Source organism: Ammospiza nelsoni, chromosome 2, assembly GCF_027579445.1.
Source record: "Ammospiza nelsoni isolate bAmmNel1 chromosome 2, bAmmNel1.pri, whole genome shotgun sequence".
Taxonomy (NCBI): Eukaryota; Metazoa; Chordata; class Aves; order Passeriformes; family Passerellidae; genus Ammospiza; species Ammospiza nelsoni.
In genome coordinates this window covers 120,158,956-120,186,772 of record NC_080634.1, presented here as the reverse complement: position 1 = coordinate 120,186,772, position 27,817 = coordinate 120,158,956, and the positions used below count along the sequence as shown (strand labels likewise).

The 27,817-nt window shown below is 59.9% G+C and overlaps 1 protein-coding gene across 4 annotated transcripts in view; it reads left to right on the top strand.

Moving 5' to 3' along the window:
• The window catches only part of STIM1 (stromal interaction molecule 1), a 74,221-nt gene extending 48,145 nt beyond the window's left edge, over positions 1-26,076 (top strand). For 2 of the 4 annotated variants that reach the window (XM_059493488.1, XM_059493487.1), the window contains 5 exons: positions 4,460-4,627; positions 6,419-6,519; positions 9,035-9,270; positions 14,326-14,392; positions 23,115-26,076. In XM_059493488.1, the coding sequence (XP_059349471.1) occupies positions 4,460-4,627; positions 6,419-6,519; positions 9,035-9,270; positions 14,326-14,392; positions 23,115-23,667 (1,125 nt within the window). In that variant the 3' untranslated portion in view covers positions 23,668-26,076. Of the gene's footprint in view, positions 1-4,459; positions 4,628-6,418; positions 6,520-9,034; positions 9,271-11,395; positions 11,477-14,325; positions 14,717-23,114 lie in introns of all 4 variants that reach the window. The other 2 variants (XM_059493486.1, XM_059493485.1) reach the window with 2 other exon arrangements.
• Positions 26,077-27,817: the final 1,741 nt, after the last annotated feature.

The following is a 27,817-nucleotide window of genomic DNA, read 5'->3' as shown; positions in this document are numbered from 1 at the left end:
ACACTGTGGGATCAGCCCAGGGCACAGAGATTTCAGGTCCCAGTGCTCATGGCCAGGGCCTGTGGAGCTTCTCCCACCCATCCCCAGCTCCTTCTCCCAGGGCTGCTCCCAGTCCATTCCCCTCAGGCTGTGTTTGTGCTGGCATTGCCCCCAGCCAGCTGCAGGCCTTGCCCTTGGTCCTGCTGAGCTGCACGAGGCTGGCACGGTCCCAGCTCTCCATCCTGCCCAGGTGCCTCTGGATGGCCCATCCCTTCCCTGCAGGGTGTGCCCACAGCACCAGCTCCGTGTCACTGCCAGGCTTGGGCTGCCCTGCATCCCTGTCACCATCAAAGACATTTCCAGTACCAGTCCTGGCTCCTGAGGGACTCCAGTCCTCACTGCTCTCCAACTCCCTGAATCCAGTGATGCTGCTGCTCGTCTGCCTTTGCTTTCCCACTCTCCTTTGTGGTGGAAAAGCCCCAAGCCTCTTTTCCATGGTGTCCATTACACGTCCCAGTCACTGCTGTGGTGCTGGACAGGGCAGGTGCTGGCACCTTGTAACATCCCAGCAGGAGCAGAGGCGTTGGACTTGCCCTGGAGCTGCAGCCTCTGGCATTTCTGACCCTCCCCAGCCCATGCAGTCTCTGTGTATCTGTGTTCATGGATTTAGGACAGCTTTAGAATGAGTTCAGTTATGCTTTCCATGTTTTCTCATGGATCAGAGGGTGTGTAAGGGTTGGAACAGCCCTCTGAGACCATCCAGTCCAGCCCTTCCCCAGCACTGCCAAGGCCACCACTGACCATGTCCCCAGTTGCCACATCCTGTTAAATCCCTCCATGGATGTGACTCCAGCATTGCCCTGGGCAGCTGTGCCAGGCCTGGACAACCCTTTCCATGAGGAAATTTACCCAGTATCCAACCTTAACCTCCCCAAACCTACAAGGAAGCCCAAACCCACAATCCCAGCAGCTGATTCCTGTCTCACCTGAGGGACAGTTCTCACCTTGTTGCAAGGTACAGATCAGTTTAAACTGAGTCTGGAGCCAGACCTGCAGGAGCCACGCAGGTTCCTTGGGTGTTGCAAGGCTGTGTGTGTGTGTGTGTGTGTGTGTGTATCCTCCCAGCTGTGTCCAGGATTTTTTGCCACCATGGAGGGCGGGGAGGAAACCAAGGCAGGAATCCTCCCCTGGCAAGGCAGGACCAATTGTCCTGGGAGCCCTGGGGCAGTGCAGGGGGACAGACAGCAAATTCCCTTCCTGCCTGGGGCTGCAGCAGCCCTGAGCCCCTCGGGAGTGCCCTTATCCATCCTCCTGTGGCCATGCAGCCTCTCCTGGGGCCTGGGGTGTCCCTGCTGGCACAGACAGACCCTGGGCAGTGTGTTTGGGCACAGTGGGCTGGGCACCCTGGGCCCAGCTGTGGAGCAGCCCAGCTCTCACCCTGCCCTTGCCCTGCGTTCCCATCAAGGAGCCCAGGAGCTGATGTGACCTGAGAGCTGCCCAGGCCGGAGGCAGGTGAGTACTGCAGTGTCCCACAGCACTGTGTGACCGTAACCCCAGCACTGCCCCCACTGCCCAGGACACCTGTGACATTAACCTGTCACCCCCTGACCCCACAGCACAGCCCCTGCTCGCAGGGAGAGTTAACACAGACCTGCTCTGCACCAGGGTTCTGATCACCCAGGCCATGCTGCAGGGTTGGGATGGTCCTGCTGGAGTTGGGTGTATGGGATGGACAGTGTCCTGTTCCCAGGATCTTCATCCCTCCCTCCCTCCCTCCCTCCTCACTGGGGCACCCTCCACAGACCCCAGTGGGGCCATAGAGAGCACTGAGGGAATTGTGGAACAGAATCCCACACTGGTTTGGGCTGGAGAGACCTTAAATCGCATCCCATCCCACCCCTGCCATGGCAGGGACACCTCCCACTGTCCCAGTGCCCAGCCTGGCCTTGGGCACTGCCAGGGGTGCAGGGGCAGCCCCAGCTGCTCTGGGCACCCTGTGCCAGGGCCTGCCCACCCTGCCAGGGAACAATTCCTCATTGCCAAGATCCCACCCAGCCCTGCCCTCTGGCACTGGCAGCCATTCCCTGGGTGCTGTCCCTGCAGGCCTTGTCCCCAGTCCCTCTGCAGCTCTGCTGGAGCCCCTGCAGGCCCTGCCAGGGGCTCTGAGCTCTCCCTGCAGCTTCTCCTCTCCAGGTGAGCACCCCCAGCTCTCCCAGCCTGGCTCCAGAGGGGCTCCAGCCCTGGAGCAGCCCCATGGCTCCTCTGGACTGGCTCCTGGAGCTCCACATCCTCCTGCTCTTGGGCCCCAAGGCTGCAGGCTCTGTAGGTGGGGTCTCACCAGGGCTGAGTATAACTTTTATAAAAAAATCCTTATAAATTTGTGTTCTTAGTGATCCAAATTGGGTCTTAAAGGTCTTCCCAGGAGAATGGAGGCACACACAAAATAACTCCTGTTTGCACAGATTCCCTGCAGAACCACAAGGGTTTGTGTTGTGGACACTCATTTTAGCCACTGGTCCTTGCCTGTTCCACAGCACTTCCCTTTCCCACCATTCCCTAAAACCTTGTTCCTGTGAGTGTTATGAGCACTCCTCTACCTGTAACAACCAGTGACAGATTTCCTACCCATGTTTCCTCTGTATTCCCAAATCCCAGATGCCTGTGGGTGATGGTCAGAGTTCTGCTGAGGTGGGAGCAGCACCTGACTGGTGCTGCTGGTGCCCAATGGGAAAAGCCAGGGGCTGGGATTGAATTTGGGACTCTGGGATTGATTTAGGCAGTTTTATACTGAACAGCCCTAAACCACACAGGTACAAGTGGTATCACAAGTGGTACTAGTGTTTGACCTGTGGTGTGTGGTGCCTCGGGGCTGCTCCTGGATGGATGCTCCTTCTGGGTAAAATACAGAATTTCAGAGATCTGCCTGGACCCAGGGGCTCTTGGCTCCCTAAACCCCCAGGCTGGGCTGGGTGGAACATGCCTGAGTTAAAGAAGAGCACATCCAGGGAAAAGCTCCAAGAGTGAGCAATGCTGCACAAAACCGCTGCTCTGCATCCGCCCACCGCTGCCAGGCACGGCCGTGCCCGTGGGCTGGGAGCTGCAGGAGCAGGGCAGTGCTGGGGTGGCAGCTGCAGGAGCAGGGCAGTGCTGGGGTGGCAGGCAGAGCTGCTGTGCTGGGTGCAGCCACAGAGCTCCCCTGAGCCCCAGGGTGCTGTGGTGGCACAGTGCCCATCCCTGCAGTGTGCCCTGCGGTTGTGGTGCCATCCTGCTGCTGCTCCAGGCTGGCACACCTTCCCTTCCTGCAGGGCTTGCCAGGCTGTGAGAGCCTCTCCACAGGGTGGGCACTGCAGCACACCAGTTCATTCCTGGGGGTCTGCACCACTAAAGCTTTTCTGTGAGGCTGCAGTGTGCTCAGCTGGCTTCTCAGCCAGTCCCTTCTAATCCTCATCTCTGTGGACTGTCAGGGTGTGCAGGAGCCTGGGCTGGGGATGAAGGAGACACCCCAGGAGTGGCTGATCCAGCCAGGCTGTTTCTTTTCCTGACCAGCAGCACATGTTTTGTGTCTAAATATTTTTCTCACTTTGTGCAGTGTGGAAATTGTCTCCTGACGAGCTCCCTGGGCTTGGCTGGGAGCTGTGCTGAGACAGGGATTGCCTGTCAGGGGCTCTGCCTCCGCAGGGGGAGTTACAGACAGGCAGCAAGCTCTGCAGAGCTTCTAGAGGCTGCAGAAACCTCCAGAGCATCCCCTCTGCGAGCTTAATTCCCTTTTAACCACCTCATGCACTGTGCCACGGGCTTCAGAAGGGTTTCCTGTGGCTCCTGGTGACATGCAGGGGTCGAGAGGGAGCTCAGCATGGTCCTGGCTGAGAACTTCTGGGGAAAGAACTCAGTTGTAGGGTGGCAGGAATGGTTCCTGGGCGGTTCTGGAGGTTCTGCTGCCCGGAGCACAGTGCTGGCTGGGAGTTTCTGGGGAAGGGGCTCAGCTTAGGGTGGCAGGAATGGTCTGTGGGAGGCTCTGGTGCAGCCTGCCATGTGGGGGGCTCCTCTCCCACAGCCCCCAGGATGCCACCACTCCTCCAGAGAGGTTTCCTGTGGCTCCTGGTGACGTGGAGGGCTTGAGAGGGAGCTCAGCATGGTCCTGGCTGGGAGTTTCTGGGGAAGGAGCTCAGCTCAGGGTGGCAGGAATGGTCTGTGGGAGGTTCTGGTACTCAGAGCATAGTGCTGGCTGGGAGTTTCTGGGGAAGGAGCTCAGCTCAGGGTGGCAGGAATGGTCTGTGGGAGGTTCTGGTGCTTGGAGCAGCAGCCTGCCATGTGGGTGGCTCCTCCCTTGCAGCCCCCAGGATGCCACCGTTCCTCCAGAGGGGTTTCCTGCTGCCAGGCCTGGTGCAGCAGCCTGGGCAGGGGGTGGCAGCAGAGGGGATGAGCTGTGGGATGACCATGTCCCCACAGCCGTTCCATGTGTCCCGGTGCCTCTCCCCAGGTGCGGATGGCGCTGAAGAACGCGGAGAAGGAGCTGGAGTCCCACTGCAGCTGGGCTGCCCCCGAGGCCCTGCAGAAGTGGCTGCAGCTGACCCACGAGGTGGAGGTGCAGTACTACAACATCAAGAAGCAGAACGCAGAGAAGCAGCTGCTGGTGGCCAAGGAAGGGGTGAGAGCTGGAACAGCCTCATGCTGGGTCCTGGGCAGGTCTGGGGGTGAACCTGCAGAGATGGTTCCTCTGCATCTTCTTGGCTTTGTGGCATCGTGGAGTCCCAGAGTGGCTTGGGTTAGGAAGGACCTCAAAGTTCATCTCATTCTGTGGGCAGGGACACCTTTGATTTTATCCCAGGCTGCTCCAAGCTCCGTGTCCAGCCTTGCCTTGGGCACTGCCAGGGATGCAGGGGCAGCCCCAGCTGCTCTGGGCACCCTGTGCCAGGGCCTGCCCACCCTGCCAGGGAACAATTCCTCATTGCCAAAATCCCATCCAGCCCTGCCTTCCCTCAGCTCAAGGGCAGTTTCTCTCTTCATGCCTTAAATTTATGTCTGTAGAAGTGCAGCACAAGAGAGGTGTAAGCAGGGGCTGAGCAGGATGAGGATGAGGATGGTGCTCCTGAGCCATGGGCTCTCAGGGTGGGCAGATCCCACCCTGGGCACTGCTGGAGCCTGGAGCCCTGGGAATCTGAGGCAGGGGTTCCTGGGGTGAGCAGGAGGCTTTGAGCACTGTCCTGCTCAGGGTGATGAGCATGCACAGGCAGTGGAACCCCAGGTCCTGAATCATCGCTGCATTCCTGGTCTGGGATTTGTGTGCCAGCCCTGAGGGATGAGCCCAGGGAGCTGTTGTGACTCGTCCCCATCCCCATGGACATATGGAGCTGAGCTGGCAGGAGGGAAATCTGTCTGCCTTCATCTGCTTTGATTGGGAACATTTTAACATTCCAACAGTTTTCCTTTGGCTGTGTCACTTCTTGCACCCGCGTCCTTGGCTCTCCTAAGTGCCAGGTTCATGCACTGGGAGTGGAAGAGCTGTGGGAGGAGACTTTAATTTCTGATACAATGGCGCAAACTCAGCCTCAAACGAGAAATCCTCCTCGGCCCACGCCCTGGGTGTGTTTGGTGGTTACCCAGGGGAGGGATGAGCCAGTGTGTGAGAGCCCTTCACTGGGTGAGGTACTGCCTCATGGAATCATGGAATGGTTTGGGTTGGAGAAACCCTGGGACACCTTCATGTCCACCTACTCCCTGAGCAGTGCCAAGGCCACCACTGCCCCATGTCCCCAGGTGCCACATGCACAGGGCTGTGAAATCCCTCCAGGGATGGGGGCTCCAACTGTGCCCTGAAAGTTCAGCCTTTCAGTTCAGTTCACAGAATCACAGAAATTCTAGGTTGGAAGAGACCTTTAAGATCATCGAGTCCAACCCATGTTCTAACACCTCAACTAGATCATGGCACCAAGTGCCACATCCAGTCTTTTTTTAAACTCTTCGAGGGATGGTGCCTCTACCACCTCCCTGGGTAGATGATTCCAGTATTTGACCACTCTTTCTGTAAAATACTTCCTCCTTAATTCTAGCCTGTATCTCCCTTGGCGCAGCTTGAGACTGTGTCCTCTTGTTCTGTCCGTTGTTGCCCGGAGAAAGAGACCGACCCCCAGCTCACCACAGCCACCTTTCAGGAAGTTGAAGAGAGTGATAAGGTCACCCCTGAGTCTCCTTTTCTCTGATTTTTGGGAAGCTGGGAGAAGGGAGCATGAAATCCCCAACCTGCTACTTGCTGCTGGGGAATTCCTCACCCCAGTGCCAGGGAGAGCAGCATTCCTCAGTAACAACACCATTTCCACTATTCCCACATGTGCAGGCAGCTGCAGGGACTGTTCCTGTCTCAGCCCATCCAGGATGTCCATGGCCTGGAGGAAACTTCAGGTTGTCTTCTTCCTGTGACCTTTCTCTGTTGATATTCCAGGCTGAAAAGATCAAAAAGAAGCGAAACACCCTTTTTGGGACGTTCCATGTCGCTCACAGTTCCTCTCTGGATGATGTGGATCACAAAATCCTAACTGCAAAGTGAGTGTCTGCTCAGCACCTCCCTCTTCACCCCTCCCGTGTCCTAGGCAGGAGTGACCTCACCTCTGCAGGGGCTTTGGGGCTCATTTTCTGTTGTCCTCAGTGACCTGGGGTTGGACTTGCTCCTCTTCATCAATAACCCGATTTTACCTGTGACAAATGGGATCACAGTGACATGGAGCAATTAAAAGTCCTGCCAAAACGAGGTTCCAGGAGGCTGCAGGATGCTTAAGGGATTGTCATGGAATGGCTTGAGCTGGGAGGGGACCCCAAATCCCACCCAGTGCCCCCCTGCCATGGCAGGGACACCTCTCACTGTCCCCAGTGTCCAGCCTGGCCTTGGGCACTGCCAGGGATGCAGGGGCAGCCCCAGCTGCTCTGGGCACCCTGTGCCAGGGCCTGCCCACCCTGCCAGGGAACAATTCCTCACTGCCAAGATCCCACCCAGCCCTGCCCTCTGGCAGTGGCAGCCATTCCCCCTTGTTGTTATCCCTGGGTGCTTCAGCTGCTGCTGCATTTTTTAATTGCTGTATTCCTGGAATTGGCATGAAAAGTGTCTCACATGTCAGGATGCACAGCTGACCCCAATATCTCCCCTTCCTCTTTAAACTATGAAGACTTTTTTAATAGTTCTCTTAATTATTTGTTGAATGTATTGGAGTAAATAAGGTACTATGATTAGTAGTACAACTATAGTACAACTAGTAGTACAACTGTAATAGTTGTACAATAGTACAGCTATTATAGTTGTACTACTAGTTGTATAATAGTACAACTATTATGATGACTAAAATCTATAAATTCATTTAAGTTTTTTTTTTTACTTATGATGTTAAATTTTATTTATTAAATCAGCTATTTAACTTTTATTATCAACTTTAATTTTTGATACATTTTTGTTGGGATGTTTTTGTAAATAGATTTTCAGTGATTAGATAAATTTTTAATATATATTTATATATACATTATATATAAATATATATACATTTTATATATTTTTATATATATCTTATATCTATTATATTGCATTACATTATAGGTTGGACTTGATGATCTTAGAGGTCTCTTCCAACCTCATTATTCTTACATTATTTTATATATATCTATAAATATATAATATAAATATATATTTATACAATTATAAATAATTTTATTTATAAATTTTAAAAACTAAAAATACATTTTTTTAGATTTTTTTTTTAATCTTCACATCTATGTGTTAACAAAAGAAAATTCAGTTGTGGCCTTGTTTTGTACAAAATCCAAGTGCACCCCAGGCAGTGCAGGGCTGTGTCCCCAGGCACTGCCTGCATTGTCCCTGTCCCTGTGTCCCCAAGCAGTGCAGGGGCTGTGTCCCCAGGCCCTGCCTGCATTATCCCTGTGTCCCCAGACAAGCACTGAGCTCCCCAGGCAGTGCAGGGCTGTGTCCCCATGCCCACCTGCATTGTTCCCGTGTCCCTGTGTCCCCAGGCAGTGCAGGGCTGTGTCCCCAGGCAGTGCAGGGCTGTGTCCCCAGTGCCCTCCTGCATTGTTCCCGTGTCCCTGTGTCCCCAGACAGTGCAGGGCTGTGTCCCCAGTGCCCTCCTGCATTGTCCCCGTGTCCCTGTGTCCCCAGACAGTGCAGGATCAGTGTCCCCAGGCAGTGCAGGCCTGTGTCCCCATGCCCACCTGCATTGTTCCCGTGTCCCTGTGTCCCCAGGCAGTGCAGGGCTGTGTCCCCATGCCCTCCCTGCATTGTCCTCGTGTCCCTGTGTCCCCAGACAGTGCAGGATCAGTGTCCCCAGGCAGTGCAGGGCTGTGTCCCCAGGCAGTGCAGGGTCAGTGTCCCCAGGCAGTGCAGGGTCAGTGTCCCCAGGCAGTGCAGGGCTGTGTCCCCAGGCAGTGCAGGGCTGTGTCCCCATGCCCTCCCTGCATTGTCCCCGTGTCCCCAGGCAGTGCAGGGCTGTGTCCCCAGGCAGTGCAGGCCTGTGTCCCCGTGCCCACCTGCATTGTTCCCATGTCCCTGTGTCCCCAGGCAGTGCAGGGCTGTGTCCCCAGTGCCCACCTGCATTGTCCCCGTGTCCCTGTGTCCCCAGGCAGTGCAGGGTCAGTGTCCCCAGGCAGTGCAGGCCTGTGTCCCCATGCCCACCTGCATTTTTCCCATGTCCCCGTGTCCCCAGGCAGTGCAGGGCTGTGTCCCCAGGCAGTGCAGGGCTGTGTCCCCATGCCCTCCTGCACTGTCCCCGTGTCCCCAGGCAGTGCAGGGCTGTGTCCCCAGTGCCCACCTGCATTGTCCCCGTGTCCCTGTGTCCCCAGGCAGTGCAGGGCTGTGTCCCCAGGCAGTGCAGGGCTGTGTCCCCATGCCCTCCTGCACTGTCCCCGTGTCCCCAGGCAGTGCAGGGCTGTGTCCCCAGTGCCCACCTGCATTGTCCCCGTGTCCCTGTGTCCCCAGGCAGTGCAGGGCTGTGTCCCCAGGCAGTGCAGGGCTGTGTCCCCATGCCCTCCCTGCACTGTCCCCGTGTCCCTGTCCCCACAGACAGGCGCTGAGCGAGGTGACGGCGGCGCTGCGGGAGCGGCTGCACCGCTGGCAGCAGATCGAGCTGCTCTGCGGCTTCCAGATCGTCAACAACCCCGGCATCCCCTCGCTGGCCTCGGCCCTCAACATCGACCCGGGCTGGATGGGCACGCCCCGGCCCAACCCCTCCCACTTCATCATCACCGACGACGTGGATGACCTGGACGAGGAGCTGGTGTCACCCATGTCCATGCAATGTACGGCAGCCCTGGGAACGGATGGGGGCCCTGGGAATGGGGCAGTGGGGGCTTCTTGGGAATGGGGACTCTGGGGGCTCCCTGGGAATGGGGCAGTGGGGGCGTCTTGGGAATGGGGGAGCTCCTTGGGAACGGGGGCTCTGAGCGCTCCCTTGGGAATGGGGGAGCTCCCTGGTAAGGGGGCTCTGAGGGCTCCCTTGGCAATGGGGCTCTGGGGGCTCCCTGGGAACAGGGGCTGTGTGTGCAGGGGTTGGGGCTGTGGCACAGAGCAGACCTGGATCTGTAGTTCACCTGTATCAGGAGGGGTTAATTGATCCAAGCTGGGGTTTCCATGCCCAAAGGCCACAGTTAGTCCATCAGGGTCAGAACATCCCTAACAGGCCAGGCCCCACTGCTGGGGTTGTTTGGAGCCTGGTGATTCCAGCATGACTGGTAATTTAGGAATTGTTAATCATCATTTCAGTCTATCTGTGCTTTTCTGTCAGCTCAGTGATTTAAGCATTTACCAAAAACCCCAACCAAAGCCATGGGTAGACATGGCAGTGGGACAGGAAAGGGGATTATGCCCGTGTCCCCTTGGCCTGAGCACGTGTTTGGGATTGAAAGGACTCAAAGGTGCCCCTCCTGGGGCCCAGCTGGACCTGCATCCTGCAGCATTCCAGGTGGGAGCAGCCCTCCTCCAGGCTCAGGGAGCTGTTAAACACTCCCTGGAGCCCAGGCTGCCCCAGATCCCAGCTCTGTGCAGGCCTTGGCTCAGCCAGGGGCACCTCCTGGCCCTCTTTGTTGGTGACAGAGAGCACCACTCCCAGGGTGGCTGTCCCGCTCTGCCAAGCCCAGACCCCACAGAGGGAGGGTGAGCATGAATCACCCTGTGCCTGTGAGCCCCCAGCTGCTGGAATTAGTGTCACAGGGCTGGGTGACACTGTCACCTTTTCTGCAGCAGCTGGGAGCCAGCCCTGGCTGCTGTTCCTGCCTGCAGCTGGCCCAGGTCCTGCCTTGCTTCTCACAAAAGGCATTTTCCATATAATTTCTCCTTGGGTAGAGCAGGGACAGGGCCTGGGGGCACAGGAGCAGCACCTGGCAGGGCACAGCACCTTGATCCAGGCACTGTCATGGAATCATGGAATCACAGAGTGGATTGGCTTGGAAGGATCTTAAAGCCCACCCAGTGCCACCCCTGCCATGGCAGGGACACCTCCCACTGTCCCCAGTGTCCAGCCTGGCCTTGGGCACTGCCAGGGATGCAGGGGCAGCCCCAGCTGCTCTGGGCCACTCTGGACAATTTAATCCAAGCCAGGGCTGCTTGGAGCAGCAGGAGGGTGTCAGGGCTGGCACTGTGTGCTGCAGGGGGTGCCCTCTGTGCCAGGCCCACGTCCCCTCAGCCTGGGGGAGCTCAGGCCAGGCCCAGGGGAGGCAGAGCTTGGAGGCTTTGGGTAGGGCAGGAGGAAGAGGGGTACCTGTGTGTTCCCAGGAATGGGGCAGGAATGGGGGTACCTGTGTGTTCCCAGGAATGGGGGTACCTGTGTGTTCCCAGGGCTCTGCAGACACGGGGGCTGCAGCCACAGTTTGTGGGATCAGTTGTGCTTGGGGCCATTAAAGCTGCAGGGAATGGAGGCATCCTGCTCCTTTTCATTACCAGTCACCCTCAGAATCAGGACATCTCTGATAAAGCTCTGGCCCAGCCCCAGCTGGGCACTGGTGGCAGGGATGCTTGGACACTCCCAGGTGACACCTGAGGCCCTGAGCTGGCCCAGGTGTGAGCCTCCAGCCCCAATTTCAGCTTCTTGGCACTTGAGATGCCTCGAGTGAGACATTTCCAGGGAGCACTTCAGTTCCATCATGCCAGAGGTGGGCAGAGAGCCTGCCCAGCCTCGTGCCCACCTGTGTGCCCAGCTGCTCACCTGCCTGCCCCCTCCTTCCTGCAGGTGACACACCTGTGGCAGGCACTGGGCACTCCAGTTGCCAAAGCAAGGCAGCCTTTCCCTGTAGGATTTCCTTGCTTTGTGTGCAATCCCTGCCTCAGCAGAGCAGTGTTTCTGCTGCCCAGGTGTGGTGTGAGGACCCGTGGTGCTTCTCCCAGTAAATCCCATCTCTCTCTCTCCTGTTCCCCCTGGCTGCCCCCCAGATGCAGCCTGGCTTTTCGGGCGCAGGTTCAGCGACCGCTCCTCGCTGTCCTCGGAGGATCAGTCCCTCTGGAAATACCCTGGTTTGGTTCTCTTCAGTTTTATTCTCCTTTTTTTATTCTGCCCTCTGGCCTTTTTCTGGACTAAAATACATCCACCAATTTTCCATCTTTCTGGCACGGGAACTAATGAATGTATCTGTCCTCACTGAGCCACCGCCACCTGCACTAACCCTGGGAAGAGTCCGGTGGGATGAAGAAGAATCTCAGCTGCAGCTCCCACGTGCTGCTGGGAGCAGTTGGGGAATCTGGGCGTTGGACTCACTCCATTTTACCCCTGAGGAGGAGATGAAGGAGCCAGTGAGGCCAGGAGGAGGTGACAGCATTCCCTGTTCCAATCCCTAAATAAACTGAGCAGGGACACTCTTAGGGAATCCTGAACCTGGGGATGGCACACAGCTTCCAGGCCTTGGCTTCCTTTGGAAACCTCCCCTTCAGAGGGAGACAGAGCACGTGAATGTGCCAGCCTCGAGCAGGGAGGGCTTTTCCTTGGGATGCTGGGCAGGGAATTTGGAGAATGTTGGTAAAACGGGTGCCTGGAGGGAAGTGGTGGGTCTGGGAAGTGAGGTCCCAGCCCCTGCTCCAGAGCTCATTGCAGGGTAAGTCTTGGAGAAGGAGAGCATGAAGGTGGGAAGATTGCATTCCTCATTGGGAAATGAGGGGTGGAACACCAGGAAAAAATGGGGAATCCTTCAGGAAAAAAGCTTGGCCCAAGGGGAAAATAAAGGTAGCAGAAACCCATCACCCCAGCGAGCTACTCTGCAGTCAGATCCCTGTGATTCCTCCACAATGAGATTCCCAAATTGGAATTGCAGCTCTGGAGCTGAATTTAAAAAATCTTGCAATAGAATAGATGGTGTAAAATTCCAAGTTCATGGATGGGCACTGTAGGGAGCAAGGAGCAGTGGGAATGACTGGGATTCAGCTTGCAGCTGTGGAAACAGCCAAGTTGCCAGAATTATTCCTTCTTATTCTTCCTTCCACTGGAAATATGTCCCTGTGGATCTTTTCAGTCCTGCCAGAGGAGCCCTGTGTGTCCAGCTGGGATTTTCCAGAGCAGGGATTGCTGGTTCTTCCATTCCCAAAGGAGCTCTCCTCCTCCTCCCTTTCTGAGCTTTCCTGTCTCTGCATCTTTTTAACCCATTTGTACATTAATTTCTCATGCACATAAGAAATCCTGAGCAATCCTGAACACCTTATCTCCTGCCAGAGGAGATTATCTTGTGTGGAATGGGGATGGAATAAAGCCAGCTGGGGATGGGGTGCAGCCCTCCATGGTGGAGGGGAGCATTCCCAAGGCTCCAGGCAGGTGAAGGGGCCTCCCCTGGCTCTGGGGGTGGCCCTGGGGCAGGTGTGGGGCACAGGCAGCTGCTCAGGGGGTGCTGGGCTCCAGTTCCAGCCAGGTGTGACCACAGGGCTGGAGAGATCCCAGGGAGCTTTGCAGGCAGTTCAGGGACTGGTGCTGGAGCTCCAAAGGACATTCCCATGTGGTTCCCCAAACCAAGGGGAATTGGCAACCACAGGAGAATATTTCTCAGGTTGAGGGGGTCCCTGATCAGTCACAGTGGTCATGGAACAGGCTAGGAGCTCTGGGGCCAGAGTCGTCAGTTCAGGCACAGGGGAATCAGGCATGAATCCCGGAAAATCCGGATTGGGAGTGACCCTAAATCCATCCAGTGCCACCCCTGCCATGGCAAGGACCACTCCCACTGTCCCCAGTGTCCAGCCTGGCCTTGGGCACTGCCAGGGATGCAGGGGCAGCCCCAGCTGCTCTGGGCACCCTGTGCCAGGGCCTGCCCACCCTGCCAGGGAACAATTCCTCATTGCCAAGATCCTCAACCCCAATATTTTCAACCAACCAGGGAACTGCCCCTGGATCCCTGGCAGTGCCCAAGGCCAGGCTGGACACTGGGGACAGTGGGAGTGGTCCTTGCCATGGCAGGGCTGGGAAGAGGTTATCTTTAAGGCCCCTCCCAACCCAATCCCTGAATGATTCCATGCTGCCAGGGCTCTGCTCCTGGTGCTGCCCGTGCACAGTGAACTGAGCAGAACTGAGCTCTGTGAGTGGAGCTTCAGGTGCCAACACTGACCTGCTCACCTGGGGCTCCTGCTTTGGGCTGTGCAGTCCCAGCCAGGCAGCAGGACTGGAGCCATGAGGGCTGTCAGGGTGAATGGCCCTGGAAGTGCCCTGTTCTTGACTCTCCAGGAGCCGGCTGGTGGCTCCAGGTGGGATGAATCACACAGAGCCGCTCTCTGCGTCAGGCAAGATGCTCAGATAAGGTGTTCAGAGGCACCTACATCAGCAATGCTGGAGTTCTCCATGGGCTGGGCATTAATCCAGCATGTTCAGCACCAGCTTAAAGCTGCTTCTGCATTAAACAGGCCTTAACTGCTGGCACGAGGTGCGACAGTGCTGGTGGCACGGGGACAGTGGGATGGTGCTGCTGGGATGGTGTCAGTGGGACTGGGATGGTGGGATGGTGTCAGTGGGGTGGTGCTGCTGCGGTTGGTGCCAGTGGGGTGGTGCTAATGGGGTGGTGCTGCTCTCATTGTGCCAGCGGGCCAGTGCCAGACCTGGTGGAGCTCCATAGGCTGGGCTGGGCTGTGCCCTCGCTCAGTCCTGGCGGAGCTCCACAGGTTGGGCTGGGCTATACCCTCGCTCTCTCCTGGCGGAGCTCCGTGGGCCGTGCCCTTGCTCTGTCCTAGCGGAACTCAACAGGCTGTGCCCTTGCTCTCTCCTGGTGGAGCTCCACAGGCTGGGCTGGGCTATACCCTTGCCCTCCTGTGGAGCTCCACAGGCGGTGCCCTCGCCCTCTCCTGGCAGAGCTCCGCGGGCCGTGCCCTCCCCTCACTGTCCCCCCGTGTCGTTGCAGCTCCGGCCTTGCCCAGCACAGTCCGGCAGCGCCTGGTGGAGCCGCAGCACGGCCACGGATCGCAGAGGTTGGTAGAGAGTCTCGTGCCGGGGCAGCCCGAGGCGGGCCCCGTGGCCCCGCTGCGCGCGGGCCGAGTGTCCCTGCGCCGAATGCACAGCCTCACCTCCGGACAGTCCTTCGGCTCCGACCCGCCCGGCTCCAGCCCATCGCCTGCCTCCACCTCCTCCACCTCCTGCTCCTCATCCGCCACCACCGCACCTGCTCCTGCTTGCCATGTCCACCCTATCTATTACCATCACACCACCTCTTATTTCCTCCAGATGGATTCCATCCCCGATCTGCCCCCTCCTGATGTCACCTCTGGAGTTCGCTGTCGCACTGGGAGCTTTGGGTATATTGCTGTTTCTTTTCTAGCTGCCTCCTGCCTGCCGTGCCTCGGAGCTGATGCTTGCTGGGGTGCTCTTTCTCTCGCCTTCCTCCTGCCCTTTTCTTTTGGGCCTCTGTTCCATGATTTGTCCACTCTTGTTCCTCCTGCTGCTCTCCCGAGCCGCTGGAGCCTCTCAGGAGGATTCCGTGGGCCATCCCCACACCCAGGAGCTCAGAGGGGGCGTTCCCGAGGTGCTCTGCTGCTGTTTTACTGCAGCTGAGCAAGTGAGAATTCCCAGGTGCTCAGTGTTCCCTGAACAAGGGGGTGTGAGGAGGTAACAGCTCATCACCAAACCTGACCTGATTTGAAGCCTGGACCTCCCTGGGGTCCTCACAAGTGAATTGCAAAGGGAACCTGGTGGGTGGGGACCACCAGGTAGCAGCTGGAGAAGTCTAGGATGTTTTCAGAGGTGCTAGAGTGGCAGTTCAGGAATGTGTTCTGGAGTGACTCCCCCTCGGGTCTGTAGGGATGACGGGGTGTTTTGGCCAGGGAATGTCTGAGGAGGGAGCTGGAGCTGCTCCTGTTGGCTTTAGCTTGGTCCCTTTCAGTTGGCTCTTTGGTACCTCCTCAGGACTGGTTATCCTCTGTCCCTCAATGCCAGAGCTGTCCCAGTTCATGGTGCTGGTGACGGGGAGCAGCAGGAATCCTGCCTGGTGCTCCAAGCCCCTGTCAGGAATGCTGTGTGTCCCAAGCACAGGGTCAGGCTCCTGGGGTGGCATTCACCCCAGTGACATCCCACACATCCTGGTCCCACAGGGTCAGGGGTGTTGTGGCCCTGTGGGATCCCCCCGGGGCACTGGGGTGTGTGCCCGTGGCCTCAGCTGTGCCAGGCACTGGATGCAGGCAGTGGGGAGGCTGTGATGGGCCAGGGAATCCTGTCCCTGCCAGGTCATTCCATCTCTGTTCCATGCTTTCTCCATGGCAAAGTTAAAACCAGTCTGCTGACCCTCAGTACTGGGAGCAGACTGCTGGGAGAAGGCTGCAAGTCCCTGGGTGAGGCAGAGGAGAGGGGAAATGTCCTTCCACCATCATTTCTCCAGGCAGGCAAACATTCCCAGTCACCACATCTTCACCCATCCCAGCACAATGTCCCATTATCCCCTTACCTGTGGGTCCCCTGCCCTCAGGTGCTGGGATCTCTCCTGGCCTTGTTCACAGTCTCTGGTTTGGATGTTCCACCCCCTCCCTGCCCTGTGTCTCCAAGCTGAGCAGCCCCAGGCACATTCTGGAGTCTGGAATACCGAGAGGGAAATTGCTGCACCTGATCCACAATGGAGAATTAAAGAGCAGCATCTCAGTTAATTCAGTAATGGTTGGTTGGGGATGATGAGAAGCAGTGTAATTAATTAACTCCTACCAGTGGGAGCTCAATTGCAGCTGTCCCAGTTGGACTGGTAAGAGCTGGGAATGCTGCTGGTCCCTGCTTCCATTGCCTCCCTGACTCTGCAGGAGGGAGGGCTCACCTGGCAGCCTGGGGCTCATGTCCTGTGTCCAAAACAGCTGTTTAAATGTGATTTATTTCCACTGAGGCCCATGGCACGTGGAATTCCTGCCCAGGACACAGCCTGAGTCCCTGCAGACCCCCTGAGAGTGGCAGAGGGAAACAGGATCCAGTGTGAGGACCCCAGGAGGGGCAGGGGACGGTGCCAGAGGAGGGAATAAGTGGGGCCTGCCCTGGTCAGAGCCCAGCTGGTCACCACTGGGTGCCAGCAGGACTGTCCTGTCCCTGCTCCATGGCAAAGCCCAGCCGGTGATGCTGGAGAGGGGATGGAGTCAGAACCTCCCAGCTGGGACTTGCTCCAGCTGCACCTCAGCAGGCAGCTCCCCCACCTCATCATCCCTGCTCAGGCCAGCAGCAGGAATGAGGAGCTGGGTGCCCAGGGATGTGGGTTTGTGGTGTGCTGATAACTGTTTTATCCAGCTGCATCACTAGCAGAGCCTGCTTTGATGCACCCCTAAAGCGCCGCTGCCAGGCCGATGGATTGCTGCCCCTCCTTGACACCCCTGCTCCCGGAGGCCTTTCCTTACATCCCTCAGCCTCCTGGGGAGCTCAGAAAGGCCTTCAGGGAGCCACTGCAAGGAGCAGAGCCCCAGAGAGTCCTGGCTCCCTTGGTAGGAGGAAAGTGCCACCCCGGGGCTGCCGGAGCTCTTTAGCCTCTCGCACGCCCAGCAGAGCCCAGGCTGGGCAGAGCTCGCAGGAGAATCCTCTCTGAGCAGCGAGGCTGGGGATCGCTGTCTCCGGAGTCCTGCTGGGGCTATCCTGGCAGGGAGCCTCTCCCTCAACTCCTCACTCTCTGCTTCTCTTTTGCAATTGGCTGCAGAGGATCCGGCGCCAATAAGGTCAGAGCGGTTCCGGGCCCGAGGCGGCTGCGGGATCGGGGGGTCCCCGGGGGGAGAGGGGCTGGAGGGGCTGCGTGTGCACAGGGGTTTCTGCTGCCAGTGCCTGCCTCAGGTGCACGGAACCCCCGGAGGTGCGAGCGTGGCACCAAATGCCCAGGCCCTCCTCCAGCCGGGAAGGGAGGCGGCAGCCAAAGCTCAGGGAAGGGAGAGATCAGGAACCCAGGGAAATGAGTAATTCACAGCTCAAGCAGGGTGGAAGGGAGGAAGCTGCTCTTGGGTGTGTGTTGAGGCTGTGCCAAGCTCAGCCCCACAGCAAATTTGGGACTTTGCCTTAAGAAAAGCCTTGGTCCCTGGTGCCCCATGCATGCAACCCAGCAGCTGAGGATGCTCTCAGAGCCAGACACAGGAGGATGGGGCAGCCAGGGCTCAGAGCCTTGGTCCCTGGTGCCACACACACGGAGTCCGGCAGCTGAGGGTGCTCTCAGAGCCAGACACAGAGGGATGGGGCAGCCGGGGCTCTGTGGCTGCTGCAGCACACCCAGGGCAGCTCCTGGGCCATGCTGGGCTGCACCCCAGCAGGAACACCCAGAGAAATCCCTCATGGGCTGCAGGGCTGGGGGAAAATAGGTGTTTGTTCTCCATCCTCCTGCTGCTCCTCCTCCACCCCCAGGCTTCCTGTACTCCAGGCTTTCCTTTTCCATGCTTTGCTCTCTGCTTCTTTTGTCCACCATCCCCATCTCCTCACCCTCCCTCCCTCCCTCCCGGCTCGGGTGGATCCTGGTGGGGTGGGAGGGAGCCAGGAGGAAGCAGATCCATCCTGCCTCAGGCAGGGTTGCTCAGGAGGTGCTGGGGTGCCTGGATCCATGGAAAAGAGCAGGGAGCACTGCTGGCATGGAGGAAAGCTCAGGATCCCAGGTAATTCCCTGTCCAGTTACTGCTCTGTGGTTTCCAGGAGGGATGAGCTGTCAGGGGCTCCTGCTGCTCCACAAAAACACCTCCTCTGATCCCTGCCTGGGATCCCATCAAAGGCCACTGTCCTGAGATAGCTTTTCCTCTTGAAAGTGTGCTGGAACAGTTCAGGAGCATAATCCTCATGGAAATCAGTGGGATATAGGCCAGGCCTTGCTGAGCCTCATCTGGGATGATGGCAGTATCCTGGGAATGCTCTTTCCTCCCTGTTGTCCTGGCATGGACTCAGGAGTGTCCACTCCTCTTGCTGTGAGTGTGATCCCAGGAATCCTGTCGCTGCTGTTGTGCACTTCCTTGTGGGAACCACCAGGAAAAGGCTCATTTCGGGCTGAAGAAAATCCCAGAAGTTCCTGGCTGCTGGTGTTCAGCTCCCAAAATCAGCCCGTGGGTACCCCAGCAGGAATGCAGGAGGGCCCTGTGCCTGTGCCAGGTGTCCCTTGGATTGTCCCTGCTGTGGTGGCTGTGTCCTGTGTGCCAGGATGTCCCCAGAGCCTGGCACAGCAGGGTGGGCACTGCTGCTGCTCTGGTGGGTGCTGCTGTCACCAGCTGCTCCCTGTGTCCTTCAGGAATATTGTCCTGACTTATAGCTGGAGGGATTGTGTAGAGCAGAGCAGGAATATTTGGGAATTGTGTGCTCTTGGGCATCAGCTCCTTCAGCCCCCCTGGATGAGCCCAGAGGGCTGAGCTGGGGCTCCCAGGAGGTGGAACCCATGCGGTGCACCCATTCCAGGGTGAGGATCCCAGAGAACAGCCAGCCCAGGATGGGGGACACGGACCCTGTGCTGCAGCCAGAGCGGCCCCTGGAGGGGACACGGTGGCCCTGGTGTCACCGAGGCCCTGCCCACTCCTGCAGTGTGGGACCAGCTGTCCTGGGATCAGGTTCCCACTCTGCTCTCCAGACAGAAGAGCCTCGTGGAGCAGAGCATGGCTCTCCATCTGCTGTTGTCCTTTGCTGCACCCGCTGCCAGCGCTGCTTTGGTCCCTGCTGCGCTGAAACCTGCAGGAGAGGGAGCAGCTCCACGGAGCCCAGCAGGGAGCACTCACCCTCTTCACACAGCCTTGGAGTCTCCTCAGTTGAAAGGAAATCCATTTTCTCCTGTATTTGCTGCCCTCTTGCTGTTAGAAAGGATTTCTACCACAGACCCTGTCCCGGATCTCTCCCTCCCTGTGGGACTGTGGCAGCCAGAAGGGACAGGCTGGATTTCTGGATTTCCTGGAGAAGAGGATTCCCTGGTGGAGCTGGGGCACTGCCTGTGAAGGGAGCGGGTGTTCCTGTGCCCCCATCCCCAGTCAGGGCACACAGGGCCCCTCAGGGCTCTCCCACCCCCTCAATGGGTCCAGAGTGGGCCCTGCATTCCTGCCAGGATCCCATCCTGCCTGGCCCTGAGCCTGCCTCTGCCCAGCACGATTCCTGTGCCAGGTTCTGCCCCACAGCCTGGCTCCTTCTCCAGCCCTGCTGGGACCCAGCACCGGCCACTCCTGGCCTTGGGCTGGTGCCAGCCCCTGCAGCCTTTGTTCTCCTGGAAAGGGGCACCTTCCAGGGCTTTATGAAGCTCACAGCTGGAACTGGGTGTTCTCAGCAAGGGCTCAGCATGTGCAGGTGAGGGCTTCTGCCACCTTCCCTGGGAGAGGAGTGTCCAGGCAGGAGTTCCAGCAGGAATTCCCCTTTGCAGGTGTGGTACGCCACGAGTAGAAACATTTGGGACGGGCAGGAGATTCCCGAATTCCCTGAAGGGGCTGGAGGCTGCCATGGCAGTGACACCCTGTCTGCAGGCACTGACAGCATCCTCCAGTGTCCCAGCCCAGGGCTGTGGGTGTGTCCCCGTTTTGGGGGTCAGCTCCAACACCCCAAGTCATGCCCCACTGTTCATGGCTGCTGCTGCTCCCCAGTTACCCCAGTCATCCCAGTTACCCCAGTCGTCCCAGTTGTCCCAGTTACTGCAGTTCCCCCAGTGACAGCCGTGGGCCATCGCCTGTGACAGTGACCTCCTGCAGTATTCCCTGGTGGCCCGGGGAGCTGGGTGGCCCCACACGTGTGATGATGTCCCCCGGAGGGCTCCAGCTGCCCGCTCAGAACCCCTGGGATGCCACACCACTGGAGTGTTCCCTTCTCCCAGCAGCTCACCCGGGATGTGGCTCAGACACTGGCCAGGCTGGGCTCCAGCAAGGACAAGGACAATGCCAGCCGTGCCCAGGGCTCTTCGCTGCTGGGCAGGAGGAGAGCTGAGGTGTCTGCACAGCTGTGCTCCCCCAGCAGATCCAGGGCTGAGTGCCAGCCACCCACAGGATCCCCTTTTCCTCTCTGCGTTCCCTGGAGCTGCTGAAGGAGGGCCGGGCTGTATTCCGTGGGTTCTGTTAAAGGAATGCTCTTGTTCCAGCACGAGGAGAAGGTTCTGGGCCTGTCCCAGCACAGACAGGACTCCAGCATGGGCCAGCACTTGGTGGAGAGCATGAGGAGGCCAGGACTGGAGCCAGTGCCGGGAAACGTCATCAGGGACAGGGATCCAGGGCAGGAACAGAGATCCAGGGAATGGACACTGGGATCCAGGGACAGGGATCCAGGGCATGGACAGGGATCCACAGCAGGGACAGAGATGCAGGGCAGCCCCAGCCTGGCAGTGACACGGAGCTGGTGCTGTGGGCACACCCTGCAGGGAAGGGATGGGCCATCCAGAGGCACCTGGGCAGGATGGAGAGCTGGGACCGTGTCAGCCTCGTGCAGCTCAGCAGGACCAAGGGCAAGGCCTGCAGCTGGCTGGGGGCAATGCCAGCACAAACACAGCCTGAGGGGAATGGACTGGGAGCAGCCCTGGGAGAAGGAGCTGGGGATGGGTGGGAGAAGCTCCACAGGCCCTGGCCATGAGCACTGGGACCTGAAATCCCTGTGCCCTGGGCTGATCCCACAGTGTGGGCAGCAGGAAAGGGACGGGGATTGTGCCCCTGTGCCCTGGGCTGATCCCACAGGGTGGGCAGCAGGAAAGGGATGGGGATTGTGCCCCTGTGTCCCTCAGGTGATTTCCCAGCTGCAGAGCTGCCCCAGCGCAGGGAGGAGCTGGAGCTGCTGCAGAGCCCAGAGGAGGCTCCAGGATGGGCAGAGGGATGGAGCAGCTCTGCTGGCAGGAAAGGCTGGCACAGCTGGCATTGCTCACCTGCACAGGAGAAGCTTTGGGCTGAGCTCAGGGTGGCCTTGCAGGGCCTGGAGGAGCCCCAGGAAAGCTGGAGAGAGACAATTGCCAGGGGATGCAGGGACAGCACACAGGGAATGGCTGCCAGTGCCAGAGGGCAGGGCTGGGTGGGTCTTGGGAATGAGGAATTGTTCCCTGGCAGGGTGGGCAGGCCCTGGCACAGGGTGCCCAGAGCAGCTGGGGCTGCCCCTGCACCCCTGGCAGTGCCCAAGGCCAGGCTGGACACTGGGACAGTGGGAGGTGTCCCTGCCATGGCAGGGGTGGCACTGGATGATCCTCCTGGTTCCTTCTCACCCAAACCAGTCTGAGATTCCTGAACATCGCTGCAGTTCTCCCTGCATGTCTCCAGCTCTGTTGAGGAGGTTTTCCCTCGTCTTGCTGGACTCTTTGGCTGCCTCCAGGCTGATGGTGATGCTACTGTAGGAGATGATCTGGGGGCTCTGTGCAGTGCCAGGCAGGTTTGGTGACCCATGTGCAGGGGTCTGTGCCAGGAACAGAGATCAGGGGAGCTCCAGGGTGAGGGACAGGTCAGCACCTCCCACCTCTTCCCACCCCCTCTCGCTTCTCTTCCTCTGCTCCTTTCCTTTCCATTGCCTCCCATTCCGCTGCTCCCTCCTGTGCGTGGGCAGGGCCGGGGTCCCTCACCCATCCCCTGCCCAGGGGGCAGCTCTGCCCGTGCCCTGGGGTCCGTGGGCAGGGCCGGGGTCCCTCACCCATCCCCTGCCCAGGGGGCAGCTCTGCCCGTGCCCTGGGGTCCGTGGGCAGCACTGGAGCCCCTGGTTGGGCTGTCTGGGCACGCTGGCACCTGCACAGGGGCCCTGGGGAGGGGGCCAGCAGCATCCAGCCGGGAGGAGCGAGCTGTGACTTGTCATTTCCCTCGTGCTCCTGCCTCCCACTCTGCAGAGGGGCTCCGGAGCCCCGTGGGCCGTCACCGGTAGGCACAGGCTGGGCACAAACCTCGTGCAGCGGCGGGGCTGGGCATGGCTTCGTGTGGGCATGGCCAAGCTCCAATTCCTCCCGCCGGGATTGGAGCTTGGCACCGGCTGAGCCGGGCATGGGGCACGGGCGGGGGCTCGGGGGGCGCGGGCACACACGGATGGGGCAATGGCTGAGGGACCCGCGGGGAATCTGGGGGGACACCGGGCCTGGGGGGAGCTGGGATCCATGGGGAGGATGGATCCCATCACCACTGAGGGATCCCCCTGTATCCATGGGGAGGATGGATCCCATCACAGACTGGGGTATCCCCTGGGATGCATGGGGAGGGATGGATCCCATCCCAGACTGAGGGATCCCCCTGTATCCATGGGGAGGGATGGATCCCATCACAGACTGAGGGATCCCCCTGTATCCATGGGGAGGATGGATCCCATCACAGACTGGGGTATCCCCTGGGATGCATGGGGAGGGATGGATCCCATCCCAGACTGAGGGATCCCCAGAGATCCTTGGGGAGGATGGATTCTATCCTAGAATGAGGGATCCATAGGGAGGGGTGGATCCCATCCCACACAGAGGGATCCCCTGGGATCCCTGGGAAGGATTGAGCCTCCATCCCTGTTCCATGGCCTCGCTCCCTCGAGCTGCTCGAGGTGATGCCCCACCCGGGGATCTCCAACCCTGGGCACACAGAGGGGCCGAGCTGGGCCGGGTGGGCAGGGGTTCAGGGGCTCGGTGCCAGCCCCTCTGGGCCGGGCAGGGGCTCAGGGGCTCGGTGCCAGCCCCTCTGGGCCGAGCAGGGGTTCAGGGCCTCAGTGCCAGCCCCTCGGGGTCACTGGGTGCCCTCAGCCGCTGCTGCCATCCGTGTGTGCCGGGCCGGGCCGGGCCGGGCGGGCACTGACCGCTCTCTCCCGCGCTCTCCACCGCAGAGATTTAACTCGCTGCGACTCCGACTCCTCCATCCCGCACCTGAGCGACCACCAGCGTATCCCCAGCTCGGCGCCCAAGCTGCTGGCTGCCCGGCCCACGCTGCTGACCAGGTCCATGGAGGAGGCTGTCCCCGCGGCCCCGGGCCCCGGCGCGCCCACGCCCAACGGCGGCAGCCGGCACGGGGAGCCCTCCGCCCTGGCGGCCTTGCAGGAGCGGCTGCCCGAGAGCCCCATGGCGATGAAGAAGATGATGACGGTGAACCACGGCATGGAGAAGTCCTCCAGCCTGGGGGAGATCAGCCACCACCCGACGGGCGGCAAGCCCAGCCACTCGGATTCGTCCCGGTCGCACAGCCCCAGCTCCACCGACCCCGACACCCCCTCCCCCATCTCTGACTGCCGGCCCAGCGGCGCCAGGAACACCCGCATCCCGCAGCTGGCCGCCAAGAAGAGCCCGGGGGACGAGGACAGCAGCCTGACGGGCGACGAGGTTGACCTCGGCCAGAGCAAGAAAAAGTTCCCCCTAAAGATCTTCAAGAAGCCCAAGAAGTAGGGGGGGAGCCCCCCGGACGCGTCCCGCCGGGCCCGGGGCCGGCCGTGCACCGGGAACGCAGCGCGGCCCCGGCTCCCTCCGCTCCCCGAGTCACCCCGGCGCCGGCACGGGAGGAGCTATTTAAACTTATTTATTTCCTCATCTCCGAGACGAGAAGCGCGACGCCGCCGGCTCCCCGCGAGAAGAGCCGCCCCTGCCCTCCCTCCGACCGCTGCGGTCCCGGCTTTGCTGTGCATGGCTTCCAGTTACTCCTGCTCTGCTCAGCCACGCGGCCTTTGGGTTTGGTTTCAATGTGGTTTTATTTTTTTTTTTTTAATTTTATTTTTTATTATTGTTATTGTTTTCCTGCCTCCTCCGACTTTTGCCCAGGCTGAGGGCGGGCCGGGGCCGCTCGGCGCTGCCCCCGGGGTGACTCCGCTCGCATCGGTTCTCTCTCCCTCGTTGCTCCGAGTCACTTTCCCAGCCTGGCTGCGCCCCTGGCAAGGGGATCCCGTCCCGAGCAGCTCTCGCTGCGCAGGAGCAGGGGAGGAATCTGCCCTTGCCGCCGGTACTTGTGTGCTCCCGGTGCCGCCGGGGGCCGCGGGGACGGGGCTCTCCCCACACTGCCCTGCCCGGTGCCCGGGGAGGTCGGGACACGGGGCAGGGACACGCCTGGCCCAGCTGTGCTTCCCTCGTGCCCTGCACTGCTCCGAACCCACCGTGCCCGGGACCTGATGGGGACGCTGGTGACAGGGACAGGGAGGGAACCACCCGGACAGTGAGGGAAGGGCCCTGGTGACAGGGACAGGGAGGGAACCACCCTGGTGACAGGGACAGTGAGGGAAGGGCCCTGGTGACAGGGGCAGCGGGTGCAGAGCCAGGTCCAGCCGCCACAGCCACATGGAAAGGAGAAGGCTCCCGGGAGCAGGGCCTGTCCCGTGTCCCCTGTCGTGGCTGGGCAGGGCCAGAGGGAGGGACCAGGACACAGCAGAGCTGTCCAGGGCAGGGGCCAGGCTGTGCCTGGGGGGCAGCACCATGACAGAGTCCTGCCCTGGAGCAGGCCGTGCGCTGAGGGCTCTGTGCTCCCCGAGGGACGCGGGAGGCTCACACAGGCAGTGTCCCCCTTGCCCTGACACACCGGGGTGTCCCTGGCTGTGCCAGCCCTGCCCCGGCGCTCAGTCCAGCCTGAGCCGCTCCCAGGGGCTCTCCCATTCTCCCTCGGCACATTGGGGGTCACACCCTGCTGCTCACAGCGCCCAGCACAGCCCCGGCCACTGCGGGGTCCCCACTGAGGGCAGCAGCTGCGGCTGAGCCCATTCCCTTCGAGGGCCGAGCCTGTCCTGAGGGGTGAGCCCTGCCCCATCCCCAGGGCTGAGCACCTCGGGGTGAGCCCTGGGCCCTGCCCCACCCTGAGGGATGAGCCCTGCCCCATCCTTGGGCCCTGCTCCATCCCCAGGGCTGAGCACCTCGGGGTGAGCTCTGCCCCATCCCTGGGCCCTACCCCATCCCTTGCTCCCCTCTCCCAACTCCTCCAGGAGCACCCCCCAGCCCCGGGGCTGCCAGGGGAACCCCCAAGCCCCCTCCCACCCCACTCGAGGGGGCTCCCTGGCACCACAGGACTCCCCAGCCCGGGGTCCCTGTCCTCAGCCCCCTCTCCGTCCCCAAACCACCATCCCACACGTGCTTGGGGTGGGCGGGGGCTGCTCCTGCCGAGGCAGAGGAGGATGCACGATGGGGGGAGGAGGAAGAAGAGGCCGAGAGCCCCCGGGGCCTTGCTTTATGCCAGAGTAATATATTTGTGTCTTGACAATTCAGGAAGGGCTACAAAGGTGTTATATGTTCCGTAGGCGGGAGTTAAACGATTTCACTGTTGTTTTGGGATAATGAAAAATTCCTCTCAATGACTTTAAGTGCCTGCATTTCCCTGGGGATGGGGGAAACGCTCTCGGCCCCACAACAGGGGCTGCTGCCTGGGCATCCCGATTCCATGGGCACCCTGATCCGTGGGCACCACAATCTGTGGGCAAACCGATTTATGGGTACTCTGATCTGTGGGCACCCTGATGTATGGGTACCCCAATCTGTGGGCACCCTGATTTATTGGCTCCCTGATCTGTGGGCACCCCAATTTGTGGGCACCCTGATTTGTGGGCACCTCAGTTTTTGGGCACCCTGATGTATGGGTACCCCAATTTGTGGGCACCCTGCATTCATGGGCAGGGCCCCTGGGAGCAGGGCCAGGGGGTTCGGGGCCAGAGCTGCTTGTGGTGGCAGAGACCTGTGGATGCTTCTGGAGAAGGGGTTGGGGATCCACCAAACGGCAACTGTTAACACATCTGCCAACTCTTGATTTAAGGTGGTTTTTGTTTTTTGTTTTCTGTCATTTCATAAAACTTTTCAATCCAATAAAGCATGTAGTCTATTTTACGAGCCCATGGCTGCTGCTTTTTTCTTGCAGCCCTTGCCAGGCTTCCAGCGCAGTGGGGTTGGGACTCTGTGCCTGCTGGGGATGTGCTCCTGGCCAGGTCAGTGGGGACAGAGGGACACCCTGGCTGCCCCCTGCGCCAGGGCCCTGCCGTTGTCCTCTGCCGTGGGAATTGGATCCACGGGCACAGTGGATCCACCCCGGGGACATCCTGGCACTGTCACTGCCATGGGGACACTGCTGACAGCTGGGACAGGGACAGCCACCCCCAATCTGCTTCAGGAGATGGGACAGCTCCGTGGGCAGCGGGTCACAGAATCCCAGAATGACCAGGCTGGGAGAGACCTCCAAGACCATCGAGTGCAGCCCAGCCCCAACTGAACCCTGGCCCCCAGTGCCACATCCAGGCTTTGTTAAACACACCCAGGCATGGGGACTCCACCACCTCCCCGGGCAGCCATTCCAGAACTTTCTCACCCTTGCTGCAAAAACCTTTTCCCTGCTCTCCAGCCTGTATTTCCCCTGGTGCAGCTCGAGGCTGTGTGCTCTGGGTGTGTCAGTGCTGCTGGAGCAAGAGCCCAGCCCCAGGTGAGCACAGGCACCTTTCAGGAGCTGTGCAGAGTGATGGGGGCAGCCCTGAGTCTCCTTTTCTGCAGGCCGAGCACCCCCAGCTCCCTCAGGGCTTCCTCACAGGGTTTGTGTTCCCTCTCCAGCCTCCTTGGCCCCTCTGGGTGTGCTCAGTGTCCCAGTGTCCTTCTCAAACTGAGGGCCCAGAGCTGGGTCCTGCTCCCAGGGTGCCCCAGAGTCACCTCTGAGGGGCAGGACGTGCCCGGGACAAACAGTGAAACATGCGCTGGCATCTGTGGGTGGCATCAGCCGGGCTGGGGGATGGCGATGGCACAGGGACAGCAGCCGCAGAAATGCCACAGGGTGAAGGCACAGGGGCAGCAGTTATCCCATCGGATGGCACAAGGGCGTCCCTCCCACAGGACACTGGCATCCTGGTGCTCATTAGCGCTCATTAACACTCATTAGGGCCTGCTGCCTCCACGCGGGCATCCAGGAGATCAGCACAGCCAGGAAGGGCTCAGCACACCCAGACAGGGCTCAGCACACCCGGGCAGGGCCCAGCACACCCAGACAGGGCTCAGCACACCCGGGCAGGGCCCAGCACACCCAGACAGGGCTCAGCACACCCAGACAGGGCCCAGCACACCCAGACAGGGTTCAGGACACTCAGGAAGGGCTCAGCACACCCAGACAGGGCCCAGCACACCCAGACAGGGTTCAGGACACTCAGGAAGGGCCCAGCACACCCAGACAGGGCCCAGCACACCCGGGCAGGGCTCAGCACACCCGGCAGGGCCCAGCACACCCAGACAGGGTTCAGCACACCCGGCAGGGCCCAGCACACCCGGTAGGGCCCAGCACACCTCTGGGGCTGTGGCACCAGCGTGTCCCTGCCCTGCCCGTGGTGCTGGCACTGGCTCTGTCCCCAGCCCTCCTGGCAGGGAGTTTGGGCAGGGATAACGTCTCCATTTCGCTGTGGGAGCAGGGCCCAGGGCGCCTGGCAGGGCTGGCAGCAGGTGAGGCGTGGCAGGGCTCAGAGGTGGCTCCGGTTCCTGCCCGGGGCCCTCCCGAGGGAGCTGTCCTGGGGCAGCACCCAGGCTTTCCTTTCCTCTGCAGCCACCTCAGAAATGAACCTGCTGCTCCACCCCCTCCTGCTCTCAGAGCAGGGGAGCAAAA